The sequence below is a fragment of the Oreochromis niloticus genome, linkage group LG6 (genome assembly GCF_001858045.2).
Source record: "Oreochromis niloticus isolate F11D_XX linkage group LG6, O_niloticus_UMD_NMBU, whole genome shotgun sequence".
Taxonomy (NCBI): Eukaryota; Metazoa; Chordata; class Actinopteri; order Cichliformes; family Cichlidae; genus Oreochromis; species Oreochromis niloticus.
This window is the reverse complement of record NC_031971.2, coordinates 28,284,182-28,298,248: the sequence shown is the minus strand read 5'-3', so window position 1 is coordinate 28,298,248 and position 14,067 is coordinate 28,284,182. Positions and strand designations below refer to the sequence as shown.

At 41.2% G+C, this 14,067-nt stretch overlaps 2 protein-coding genes across 4 annotated transcripts in view; one reads left to right on the top strand and one right to left on the bottom strand.

Annotated features, from left to right (window-relative positions):
- Positions 1 to 7,405, bottom strand: part of prkcaa (protein kinase C, alpha, a) — a 130,455-nt gene extending 123,050 nt beyond the window's left edge. For 2 of the 3 annotated variants that reach the window (XM_025907858.1, XM_019359705.2), the window contains exons 1-2: positions 7,023 to 7,405; positions 5,296 to 5,327 (exon numbers count right to left, since the gene is read on the bottom strand). In XM_025907858.1, the coding sequence (XP_025763643.1) occupies positions 5,296 to 5,327; positions 7,023 to 7,189 (199 nt within the window). In that variant the 5' untranslated portion in view covers positions 7,190 to 7,405. The remainder of the gene's footprint in view (positions 1 to 5,295; positions 5,328 to 7,022) is intronic. The other variant, XM_019359706.2, reaches the window with a different exon arrangement.
- A 3,250-nt stretch (positions 7,406 to 10,655) lies between these two features.
- Positions 10,656 to 13,376, top strand: LOC100699616 (beta-2-glycoprotein 1). Its single transcript, XM_005463279.3, has 8 exons — positions 10,656 to 10,817; positions 11,123 to 11,302; positions 11,448 to 11,544; positions 11,624 to 11,700; positions 11,862 to 12,047; positions 12,199 to 12,378; positions 12,619 to 12,816; positions 13,192 to 13,376. The coding sequence occupies exons 1-8, from the start codon at positions 10,748 to 10,750 to the stop codon at positions 13,299 to 13,301; spliced, it is 1,098 nt and encodes a 365-aa protein (XP_005463336.1). The 5' UTR covers positions 10,656 to 10,747; the 3' UTR covers positions 13,302 to 13,376.
- Positions 13,377 to 14,067: the final 691 nt, after the last annotated feature.

Here is a 14,067-nt window from a genome sequence, read left to right as displayed (position 1 = left end):
GTACTGCTTCCTCTTAGGAATGTGGGTTTCTCTAACAGGCATGTCAAACTCTTTCTACACTGTGGGCCACATACAGCTCCCACGACCTTAAAACATCTGAAAATACAGTGAAAAAATCAAAGTCTATCCCCTCCTTTATATTTATATATTTTCCAAAGGTGTCCAGTGGGCCAGACTGGAGTCCTGGCCCCAGGGCCATATGTTTGACACCCCTGCTCTACAACAGCACACCAGAGGGTGATTCCCGTAGTGCAATACCGAGCCTGGCTTGAAATTGAATTGTATAAAAAAAAAAGCCGACCTCACAGGTCATCTTCAAGAAACCATTATGTGAGAACATATCCATCAGCTGCCTCAGCACTCCAGAAATTATCTGCATTACGACCAGTGTGGGAAGATGAAAACAAGACAGCAATCACTACATCACAGGAATACCCTCCGTGAATAACAAGGAGACCTCGGCGTTTTTCAGCTAATCTTTCTTTTTCGCTCTGCCTTCTACTCGACCCACGTTTTAGTTGTTATTCAGCTGTAGCTTCAAACAGCCCTGTTTATATTATAGCCAGTACAAACAGGAAGTTTACGCTTATTATTCAATTGATTTTGCATTTGCTGCCATTTTACACAAAGGCCAGGAAAGAACATCAATTTTTGAGCATATGTTTTTGAGATCTGAGTAACGATTTCCTGCTTCATATCTGTCAAAGTGGACAAAACCAAGCATTAGCAGCACTAGATGGACTGAAAAGCTTGTTATTAATAAAAATCTAAAATAGGATCAATACTGTGAGACGGTTATGGCTTTGTGTTTCGGCTTACACAGGCAGGGAGCAACGGCCTTATAATTCCATCGAAACCTTCCTTTGAAATCTCCACTAGAGGCAGAACTTTGGAATGGCACCGTTTGATTTCACAAAGTGTCACACAGGTGCCCTTGAAGAAAGCACCTGTCCCCCAAATACTTAAGGAGGATTTTTCTACAGCTCAGTATAACTAAGCAAAACGGCAAACCTTCAGATTAAACCTTGGCAAATCAAGACGTGAAAATAATCAATCCTGAAAATAATCCTCCAAAAAAATCTCAAGTTTCAAGATTTCCAGAGACAGTGTGAGGTTAACAAGGTCTGAACAGTAAATCAGCTGAGTGACACGAGTACGAATGGCCGGACTGCATTACAGCGTCATCTAAATGGTGATTTGAGATACGCTGCTGCACAGCGACAGCAGGCCAGGAGCTTGAAATAAGACTCCGCAGGAAAAGTAGCCAGAAGACGACAGACAGATTGTTCACAATGCAGATACCATCTAGAAAGGTGGTTACTGATAGGCTTGTTTGTTTCCACAACATTAACTTTCCTTTAGTATTTTATTTCAAGTGTCACATTGAAAGATCTGATTTTTCTTCTTTACACATGTGACCACAGACATTCATGTTCAGAATAAACTGTGTTGTTTTGTATGAAGTCAAACATGTTAATAGCTTCCCTTAAGTATTATTTCTACACGCTAAAGTTTAACATGCGGCATCATTACGACAACTTAACAACCAAACACTCACTGGATAGTTCACACTCTGCAACTGTAATAGTGGTCGACCCCTTTCTGAACTCAGAGGTGCTTTAATTGTTCGTGCCACAGATTCAACAAGGTGCTGGAAAACATTCCTCATACATTTTGGCCCATACTCACATGATTACATCACAAAGCCGCTGCAAATTTGCCAGCTGCACATCCATGATGGCAACCTGCCACATGCCAAGGGAACTCTGTTCTGAGACGTTCTGAGTGACGACTACGGAGGATTGTTTGTCGTGCTCAAAGCAACTGATCAGACTAGGAAACGTTTTTCCAAACATCTATTGCTCAATTTTGGTGAATTTCCTCAGTTTCCTGTTGTTAGCTGATGGGAGTGGCACCTGCTGTGTTCGCCTACAGCTGTACCACAACTACTAGATTCAACATGCTGTACATTCAGAGATACTCTTCTGCATACCTTGGTTGTAAAGAGTGATTTACTGAGTTACTGTCGCTGTCCTTTCAGCAGTCTGGGCATTTTTCTTTGACTTTAGATATCAACAAGAAATTTGCACCCAGAGAACTGACACTCAGTGAATGTTTTCTCTCTTTCGGACCATCTGCAGATGGTTGTGCAGGAAAACCTCAGCAGATCAGCAGTTTCTGACACCAACAAGGCACAAAACATTCAAAGTCACTTAAATCACCCTTTTTCCCCATTTTGATGCTCACTTTAAACTTCAGCAGATCATCCTGACCATAACTGCACAGCTAGGTGCACTGAGTTGCTGCCATACGATTGGTTGATTAGACGTTGGCCTTTAGAATCACTTGAACGGGGCCCCAGTTTAGCACAGTGGGTGAGTAGGCAACCATATGCCACATGACCAGAGTGCAGCAGCCTGGGTTTGAGACTGACCTGCTGCCATTTGCTGTGTGTCTTCCCCTTTTTCCTGCCTATCTTAACTGCTCCACTATTGAAGAGGTACACCTTATAAACCGTCCAGTGAGTGTATGCTAACAGTTAATAAATTTATCAATAAAAAGCACAAATCCAAAGCCCAAGCTGGGATGTTCATTAATCATTATTGTAAAAGGCTTTTGGAGGAATCAAACTGATTCATGTATATTTGTCAGTGTTTAGTTCAGAGACACCAACTGACCAAACTGTTATGAGCTCTATCTTTTAATCTTAAAATGTTAAAAAAAAAAAAGGAATATATGCAAAAATAAACATATTCACTGAGCTCAAATATATGATGCAAAATCTCAACACATAAACTACACTTGATGATGTAATACAGTGGAGCCCGGCCTATTCTTAGCAAAGGGACATTTACTCGGTTGAAAATTAAATGTCACTCTTGTTATAGAAATGCCACTCTCCAGTTCATCACTTTGTCATCTTCAAGTAGTCAGCGAGAGGCTCGCTGCCTCTGCTGGAGGACTTGACCCCCATTTTACAGAAGCTTAAGTTTAACATTTGATGGCTAAGCAGATGTTAGAAAGTAGGGACCTTTCTCTCTTTGACTGGCTGCAGCGTAACCAATCACCTCCGTCTTGATGAGACGGACTCATTATTTATTTAAAAGGTCCACGCTTGGATTTATGATGGAATAACAAAGGTGCAGCCAGCGTTGAGCGGGGAAGAGAAAAGCTGCAGCGCACCATTTGTGCTCGTGTTTCGTAAGTGTACGCGACGGCCTTCCACCCCGAGTTTATCATCGCCTGTATCAGAAGCTGTGACAGTAACAATGAGGCAGGAGGAAAATGGCAACTTGCTGTGAAAGCAGAGGAGGGGGCTCGCGGACACGCTGACGATAATGTCAGGTTATGCAAAAACATGTTAGGCTATCAACACTCTGACACCTTAGAGTGACTCATTACCGAGCCTGTTTTCAAGTAGGAGCAAGGCTTGAGAACAGGCAACATCTCACTTGTGTGAGAGGCGATCACATAGAAGAGTGGGTGTGAGGTTGCTGGCAGCCGTGCCCACGGGTCAAACATGGATTTCCATGTAGACACGGGCTAATACGCATGTTCCTATGAGCAAACATTAACCAGACATACCATACGCCCTTAACGACACTATGAACCATCTACATTTATAAGTAAGATGAGCAGTGATTCACTTAAAACCCCTGTGTGTCTCATTCTCCCTGACACTCTCAAGAGAGTAGTCTATGAATCATTGAGATTAAACACTCGATGTGACAAAGTGTTTATGTTTAAGTTTCCCACTGAAAGAGTGTCTTCTGTCTCCGTGAACGACGCACATCCTGCAGTTAGTTCATGAATAGTTGGTGGTTTTGATGCAGTAATTTAGCAATGCAACAACAAAGGCTGCACAGACGAAAACTGCAACCAAGCAAATGCATCAGCAACGCAACACCGACAAAATCCGCCTGCGCTGCATCTCGGTCGCAGACGGCTGATTATAAATTAGCACCGTGCGATATCAAAAACAACATGTGATGTGTTGTTTTGGTTTTTTGAACAAAAAATCAATCTAATTGAGCTGATAATGGCATCTACCTATATCTAGTCTAAAGCCTCTGTTTTATTTGAACCATCCTTTCTCGAATTGGTAAAGCTTTACAATTGCTTCAACACAACAAACACTGGAGAAGAAGCCCTTCTGAGCCTCGGACTAGAAGACTGACATTATTACTCCCTTCTTCAGGAATGAGGCTATTTTCTCCTCCAACACCACTCTCTCTGTGGCGGTGGGGGGAGCGCAGTACACAGAACGCCATTAAAACATGAAAGCTCATGGCACGACTGTAATGGAAGCCCTTCCTCAGTGTTTTGTCTAATCGGGGCGGGAGAAGGCAGCAGAGATACACACACTCTGGTTAGTGATCTGTCAGTGGGAGAGCAAGGAGGGCCCACAGGCCCGGCCCTCTCAACGCTGCGAGGTGGCCAAAGTGTAAAAAGACCGAGTCTGACCCGCTAGGACGATTCGCTCACTTCTCCAACCAAATCTCGTTGGACATCATCTGTCCTACTACCCGGGCAATCACAGCCAAACTAATGCTTTGGCAAGTCCACAGATTTTCCACATTAGATGAGGAATTCAGAGACTACGTGCTTGCTAAAGCTAAAAACAGCAGTTAACAAGAAAACTGTCCACATTTTTCCACTTTGCATCTCCTCCCTATCCCTGTCCACTCTCTTTCACTTTCTGTTTCCCTAACCTGCCTGACACGTCATTTTTTAGATTCTGTTTTAAGATAGCACATTTACTGCTCAGCACACTTTGTTTACTCTATTTTCCCTACTTCTGATAAGCCTGTTTCTATAGGATAAAGTTTCATTTAACTTGATAATAAAAAGTCTTTAAATGTCACACCAAACTTCAGTCATTACTCTGATTACTTTAAACTGTGTGTATGGATACACCTGGTTAGGTGTCAAAAGCATGGCTACCAAACAGCAAAACGCTGCTTTTATCTAAAGCTTCCAAATATATAAAACAGCTAAATAAGCAGCAATGGCATTCACAGGCATTCGGTCATTTTCTCTTGTAGTTGCACGTATGAGATGGAGCTAGTGCGGCAAAATGCATGGAAACGTGACAAAAATGTAACAACCCTAAATGTGATGATTCATGAAACAGCATCAGAGTAAATTCATTGCAGACTTGACAAACAAAGAGCACCATTTTTTGCTACAAAATGACAAAATAGTCCTAAATCAAAGCTTAACATACTGTACATGTCTCTCTCACACACACATTTTAATTGAAGGCCTCACACATGAATGAGTTTTGCTTTTTACCTTGGCACTGGAATCCTTGTTTTCCAAACCCCCTGTGAAAAGAAAGAAGGACGAATTGAACAGTTGCTCGTGCTCACACTCTTTTAAACACGTGTGCACAGTAAATCCATTCATTCACCTGCAAATGCATGCACACATACTGTATAAGCATTCATTCAATCCAGGGAGCCACGTGTTTCATGTTTTCCACGACTATTAAAGAAGAGCATTGCACAGTTCTTGGTATTTTTTGCTGAAAGCATTCATTGCCTATTAAGAGGTATTTTTCTGTCTATGGTGTGGATAAGCTTGAGTGACCTTGAGGATCCCTGACCTCAACCCAATCCAGCACCTTTCAAACAAACTGAAATGCCAACTGCAACTGAACTGAGGCTCTTGTGGCTGAATTGGAGTGAATCACAGTCCTCTAGAATCACGCCGGTGTAATGGTTAGGTGTGCAGATCCTTTGTGCCCATACTGAGTTTGTTCTTCTGCCGACTTGATCTGTGGTTAATCACAATGTCATTACAGAAATCCTCATCAATCAACGCCCTCACGGGGAAGCTTTGACCTCATAAAGAAGAGCAACAAGCTATTTGCCTTAATAATTATGGTTATACGGAGCTTGTGCTTTGCACTAAGGAGTGGCGCTTGGTTGAACATAGGTCATTGTGTAAAGCTGTCAGTGCTATACTAGCTTTACACAGAAAAAAGGCCCTTGGATGACACACCCACTAACAACAGAGGAGCAGTTTAACTCTGCAAAGCTGTCTGCAAGTTTCCTCCTCTTACATTTAAGATACGGCATAAAATGTGAAAATGAACGCTTTTTAGAACACTAACATAATGCAATTACAGACATGCTGCACAGACTGGAACCGCCTAGTGTATATAGATGGAATCAGACTATTTACAGCATTTGGAAACTTGTGTTTCACCATGTTATCTAAATGCATTTCTCCTCCACAGATGGGGACAAGACAAATGCAACATAGAGACAATAATATGTGCCTCTACACCAGTGTGTTTCAGCAAAACAGGACATGCATGAATCCGTCTACATAGAGTAGATGAAGTGCTTTTCCATACTGGCTCACTCTGACAATTAATTGCAGATCTCAGAACCATCGTTTGAGCTGCTTCAAGTAAAAAAAAACAGGCGCTTAAAATCGGAAATTCGAACAGGCCAACTACAGTAGGTGCCAGGAAGGGGGAACCTGTTACTCATCAGGACACTTCAAACAGGCCCAGTCTTGGCTGGTACAGCAGCAATGGGAAGCTTTTGGCACAGTTTTCACTGAAGTTGTTTCTGCCTTGCAGGAATGTGCTGCAGCTTGGACGTGGTCCTCACAGAGGTTTACTGGGACCAAAAAGACGCTTTAACTACAATGTTTCTTATTGAGAACTATCCCAGTTGGAAGGTTCACAGATTAATATAGAAATGCAACATTAGTAGAGTACAAAAAAATGAAAATGCGAGAGGTCTGACGATAATAGAACAGACTAGGATCCCTGGAGAAGCGTGGAGCTGCTAGGAAGGGTTAAGACGACGTTAGTGCTCCTGCGCTGACTCTCCACTAGTAATAAAGTCTTTAGGAAGTGCATGGATCGCAGGATTATAAAGGGAAAAGTTAGCCTGCAGTTGTGTTACATCATCGAGCGGAGTGTAGGCTCTCGACTGAAGTTATCCAATATGCAACAGGCTGCAGTCAGGCAGGGGGTGGAGGTGGGTGACGGAAGAGCTTACCAGATGAAGTCCGTGCAGTGGCTGCAGAAAGTCGGCTGCTTGAAGAACCTGGCTATAAATTTATGGTTCTTGACCTCGTGGACGTTCTTTTGCCTCAGTGCACCTTTCCGAGCAAACCTATTTGCGACGTCCGCGGAGGACGACTCGTTCAAACTTACATCAGCCATGTCCCCCTAAAAACGAAAAGATTCAATGCAACAGCTTTGCGTTGTTGTCTCGGGGTGGTTTTCAGTCCGTTCAGACGCGCAGCCCTCAGTGTCGCGGCGGAAGAGTGCGGAGCGGCGGTCTTCACCGGAGACACTGTACTTACAGTCAGTGAGGGCTTTCCCTGCCTGTCGACACCACTGGGTTGCTCCACTGACAGAGTTGCACGCTGTCATCCGAGCCACATTAAGAAGGGCTGCTTCCTGTCTAGCCCTTCAAAATAAAAGTCGTTTCTCTTTTTCTCCCTCTCTCTCTCTCTCTCTCTTAATTAGAGTGCATGTAAGAGGTTGTTTCCTATATCCTAACACATACCTTAAAAACAATAAGAAAAACTACTACCTGCAGCATGCAGACAATCCAATCTAACATAATTGCGCATGCAACCTTTTCAGAGTTAGATCTCAGGAGTGGACTACCGAGGCTTTGATTTGCATTCAGCGGTGCATTTGCATTTCCTAGTGGGGAAACATTTCATCTGCATCATATCATATTTAAATCGAACATTGCAGTTCGGTTGAATGGTTAAATGAACAGATAAACTGACAAAAAAAGGGAGAAAAAAATCACAAAAAGTGTTTTTGTTCACCTGAACAACAGAAAGCAGTCAGTCGATAATGCTGTCAAGCCTTTTTTAAAATGAATTATTTAGTCTCCGCCCGCAGCTGTGCAGACCACATGAGGAGCTTTTATTGAAAAGGGCCTAAATATTTTTGTTCTTTCCTTTAAAAGTATGTAGGTTCGTAAAAACTGCATGCTGGCAATAAGTATGATATTTAAAACATCAATCAGTATTGTGCGAGTAATGCAAAAATTTACTATTGTAAATATTTACCTGATTGTTGTTTTTGTTGGGTTCTATGCAGTTGTGACATTTATTTTCATTACTGTTTTATGGGCATCATAATAGTACTAGTAGTAATAGTACTATTCTTCTCCTCTTTTTTATAATAATAATTATACGATAATAACTGTGACTGAAGATAGAATAATCAAGCAACAAACCCAGGCTTAATGAAGATGATAATGTTTTCTGTGGACTGAAAATGGATTGTAGTGTGTTGCCAGTTTTCAGTGGGGGGAAACTATTAAAAAACACCTCTCTTTATAATGCAGTATAATTCATCTGGGTCAGGGTCCTTTTCAGGGTCCTTAGTATCTCCGTGTCTGCACGTCCTTTAATCTTAGTCGCAGAAAGAGGTCCACGGTGCCCCTTTTTGTCAAACAATACATGAAAGCAACACACGCAACCTTTCACATGATGAAAAAGAGCCAATGAAACCACTCTGCATATCCACTCTGTTAAACGCAGACCAACGTGGATTACATTCATTAACCACTTCTTTCTTTCTTGGGTTTTTTTTTTTTAGCTCCCTATAAAAGACTCCAGCATTTAAATTATAAGCATGAATTTAAAAAAGAAGGCAGCGATTGATTGGTTAGTTAGGCACTAAATTAAGAGCTTAATCTGCAGCGGGGGGGGTGGAACAGAGCCTGGCTTCGAGTTCATATTACAAATCGAAAAGAGTCTCGACCGTGTAGAGCGATCAACAATTCAGCCATTGACTCGTTTTCTTCAATTAACGTTTTTATTTTGAAGATAAACTTCCTCATCGTTGTCTTGGGTTTCTTTGCGGACTTTGACGCTGCTCCGCTGTTCTTCCTCCTTTCCTCTCGGGCTGATGTCACCCAACAGGATCTGCTGTGGGAGGGAGGAGGCCCCTGATCCCACAGCAGGAATTTAGGATGGGGCGTCATCGCGTGGAGAAAATAGCGCAATACATATTCTGGCATGATGTGTAGAAAATGTGGGAAAATCGCGCGTTTTGCTCACGGTGACTCACCTGTAGACAGATCCACTCTTTCAGGCAGTGTTTGATAATCTGCATATTCATCCTTGTCGTCAAGTCAGAAGAAATTAGATGATTATTTTGCCTGTCTTCAGAAGTATTGTCTGTGCCCTCTTTAGAGACAGCATAAAATAACCACGATTGGTGATTTTGATCAACACATGTTAAGGCTGACACGCCAAACTGCACGCATGTCATAATTAGATAGGAATGCGGTTAGTCAGATTTCACAGGTCGTGTGGAAAAGTACTGAAGACAAAGAGATAATGCCACTGATCACACCACACAGCTTACATTTTGAATCAGTTAATTTCATGTTGCTTTGAATCAAACTGCAGAACAATTTGTGTAGAAAGTGTTCATATTAGCATTTGTAAAAGGTGGAATTTACTGAGCACCAGGAGACCAATTTCTCACTTGGTTAACAAAGCACAGTTTCTCATTTAAGCTCTCTAATAATGTGCTTAAGATTTCATTCAAATTCTTTGATTGGAGTTATTAATATGTCTCTCAGTGGAGTCCCGTCTTGCAGATTTTTTACTAATGCTGTTTGCTTCAGCTCAGCTATTTGTTCCCGTATGAAGCGTTTGGTCACAGCTGCATGGATTTGCAAATTGTTTTGACTTGCTTGCTATTTGTCAGACTTCTCTGAGTTTACCAATTCCTGTATGGTTCATTGACCTGCGGTACAGCACTGCTATCTCTATTCTTCTTCTTCTAAATTTAATTAGGTTAGCAGATCTAATGTTCTTTAAAATCACACCCAGGACACTTAATCATCACTTAAAAGCAAAAGGAGAGAAAAAGTGTTGGTGTCAGTTATAATAGTGGCTCAAGGATCCCATAGCCACGCTATCAGTAATAAAAGCATATTGTCTGTGATTTTGTCACATGATGAGTCTCATTTGTTTGAAGTATTCAGGTTGAAAAGTTTTGCCAAAGGCATTTAAGAGTGTGAACGGTATAGTACTAAGTATATGCTTAAGTGGTTCAAGAATTTTAAGGGATCCCTGTTAAAACTCTTGAGTAATTTGATTTACGATAAATCAGTGGAGCCTATCTGAATACTTCAATTCGTCCATGAAGGACACATGGCATTACTGGCAATCAACAAATCCTCTGACCCACTTAGGTTTTACATAATTTCACTGATTATGGTCCTGCAGGTCACAAAGTTTCCTTTTTTTTCTTTTTTTTTTAGAAGTAATCTCCTTTTGCATGCCGATATAACCCACAATTTTCTAAATTCATTGAGCTAAAGGGCAACTTTTAGTTAACTCAAACTAGAACACATGTGCAGATAAATCCTTTGTTCTTTGGCATTATCATTGTAAGTCTTTGCTCTCTGCTTTATTGGAGCAAAAATGCAATGGCCATTGCTAATAAGATTGTTTACGTTTATTCGTCGACAATTCTTTGCACTGCAAAGTTTTTACGTTAAGTTCTTGTGAGTTCATGTCATTCTTTGTGTCTGCTGATTGCTCTTGTAACAAATCAAGGTTATCAATCAACTTTAGGTAAATATACAACAGTTGCGACCTTTGTGCTCAATCAATAGGGGCTTACTCTAGCATCTGATTGGACCGAGCTATCACAGGCCTGTTACTCAGGAGCCCTCCTGATCCTCATCCTTACACATCTGCAGGAACACTGAGAGTCTTCAAACCCAGGAAAATGTCTCCAGCTTTGGCTTTGTTGCTCCTCAGCCAAGTAGCTTTATACACAACTGTAACATCAGTGAAAGGTAAAGTGTAGGAGGATAGCTGCTCCATTTATTCTATTTGTATTTTAGCATTAAACAAATTTGTTATGAGTTATGTGCTGCAAGATATCTCGTTTGACTTTCTGTCAGTCGTTGTCCTGCTCCTGATTTAATTTGTGCATTTCATGCATGTGTTTTTATTGTGTGACGTTTTTACAGTTGAAAGCCTCATTATCTGAATAATAGATTACAGAGTTTTAGTGCAGTGTTATATAAAAAAAAAAATACAACATTTAATATTTAGTTGCAAAAAAACTTGACCATTTCTATGCCCGATCTTTAACCAGTATGTGGCAGACCTCCAACCACTGATGGGATTGATTCTTCAACACTAAAGCGTGTGTATGAGGTTGGAGAAGAGGTGACTCTCACATGTGAACAGGGGTACTTGCCTTCAAGGACACCATCGGCCAGGATAACCTGCACTGCCACAGGGGAATGGACACAGGCAAACCTGGCATGTTCCCGTGAGTAAAAATTGTGGTTTTAGACTGTGGGACCTCCTGAACATGTCTTACAATCAGCAATAACTGCTTTAGTATCCTGCAGCTTATAATATTCTGTAACCGCAGAATATTCACTGCTGTCCATATTGTGACATATTTTTTCTAGCTAAGATGTGCCAGATCCCAAGACCTCTGCAGCCGTTTGCAAAGGGGAGGACAGAAGCACCATTCAAGAGCGTGCTTAACTTCACATGTGATGATGGGTAAGAGTGACCACAAGAATGAAACCCCAAAACAGAGTTGTGTTTGCGGTTAATATAGCTGAGAACTTTTCGTCATCAGGTATGTCTTAATAGGAAGCAATGAAAGCAGATGTTTACATGATAACACCTGGAGCCATCCACCACCTCTCTGCAAAGGTAATCCAGGAAAATGTACAGAGCGAAAATCAAACCATTAATGTTTAATGGACAGCAGAGAGAACAGTCAATGCATATCGTACACTAAAATAAGCTGACAGAAAATGAATTCAGACCTGTTGTCAAAGTAACTCTAATCCGACCTCTTTTTCTCCTTAAAGCTGTGAACTGTCCTCTGCCCAAGCCACCAAGCGATGGTAGGATTGTCCACGATAAGCCACTGACTGGAACCGCAACTAAGTATGGCCAAGCTTGGACATATGAGTGTCATCCACCTAAAGCACCAAGCTATGAGAGAGGATTCTGCATGGCTAATGGAAGTGTAACTGAACCGCCGGTGTGTCGAGGTATGCAGACGTCTACTTTTGTTTTGGATCTTCGCAAAAAACTGGAAAATTTTGTTGCTCTAAATGTTGTTTCCATTTTTTTAATTTAAAAGTTGTTTTTTTAATGAGATTGCTGGTAACTGTTTAAGTCCTATTCAAAACCTTATTCTAGACGTGAGCTGCCCAGTTCCAACAAACATACCGAATGGCATCATCACCTTTGCTGTGATGAGACAACATGGCTACAAGGAGAAGGTTAGGTATGCCTGCAATGAGCACTATGTTCTGGAAGGTCGGGATGAAATACAGTGTCAAAACACAGGAAACTGGTCATCAAAGCCGGTCTGCAGGGGTGAGTCATAGGAAAAAAAGTCTTCCCTCAGGCTGAAATTCTAGCCTCATCTTAAACTACTCCAAAACATTTCTGATAGGTTCAGATTGTTTGTTTGTTTGTGTTCATGAGTGTCCGGTCCTTCACTCTAACAAGAAATAAGTTGGTGTCTCAGCATGTAGCACTCTCTTTATGCAAAGCCACAGACTGGATTTGTAATGTCCGGTGAAAATGCTTCAACTGCTCTGTTTGTTCACCCAGCTCCCTGCACAGTTGGCATCAAAAGAGGTCGTATCTTCTATAACGGCAAGAAGATCTGGATTGGAGACTTGAAACCAAACAGAGTCCTCCATGGAGAACATGTTGCCTTATATTGTCTGAACAAAACTGGCAAATGCGGCTACCCTGTGGCCACCACTTGTAATGATGGAAACCTGCCCATCCCAGGATGCTTCGAGGGTGAGTTCCTGTTAACTTGCTAAATGTCTTTAATGTCTTTCAAGCAGTTGTAGCTTTGGTGGTGTTCAGGTCCCTGAGAGTAAACAAAAACAATCAAAGAAGCAATTTCATTTTCTTGGGGCCTTTGTGACATGTAGGTTGTTCAAAACTTGTTTATTTTATGTTAACTGGGCTCATGATAAACATGCTCGGCCTCGCATGCTTACACTGTAAACAACCCATTACATCTTTTAGTAAGAAAAAAAAAACAATTACATAATACTCTTGTCACATGGCTTCCAGATGTTTTTAGAAAGCCCATGCAGTGAAATGAAAATATTTAAAGATTACAGTAATATATTTGCTTCTGTCTTGTTTCCTCCCCCCCTTATTTAGAACCAGGCAGGATGGATTACAACTTGAGACCAAAAACGCTTCCATCAGAAATCACCATGTGTGCTTCTCCCCCAACTTCAAGTCCAGGAAACGTCACAATCACACGTTGATGGAAGCCGCTATCTTTAAAGGGCATTGTCTGTTTTCTTGTATTCAACTGATAATAAAATATCAGTGGTCAGTCATGAGAGTGTGCATTCATTAACACTCCATTAACACTTATTAACACACACTACATCTGTAGCCATACACAGGCCGCACTTTGCTATGAAATATGAAGATTTAAACTATGTGTGTTAATGATTTTCACATTTCAGTCAGATATGCTAAACTTGTGATAATTGGCTCATTCAAAAGTTTAAACTTCATAACCAGATGACGGCTATACAAAGTATAGCTCACATAGACTGTGGCGAATAAAAGGCTATTAACATGACAGAGGCTGACATACCTTGCAATGTCCAACCAGGAGATTTCATTTAGCCAATTCACACCTTTTTATGTTAGTCGACTCTCCGTTTGACCTTAGCTACTCAAATGCAATATCAGGGAGTGAACAACCCACACTCGTGCTGATGCCACTTTAGTCCCACTTGTGATAAAAATGAATTTAAATGGACTTGAAAGCTTGAACATGTAATAGGGTTGATAAAATATTCAGTGATGAGATGCTGTGTGGCTCTATTAATACGTCTTTGTGAAGAAAAACGCGTAGTTTCATTTGAATTAGTGGGCTACTTTATTTCAATTCATTTGAGTTCGGGCATTGATATTAAATCTGTAGCTGCTCATACAATGTTTCTGGCTTTGGTTTACAGTAACTTACACCATCACTATCAGTAATTTAGAATCCGAAATGAATAACTATTTGAGAAC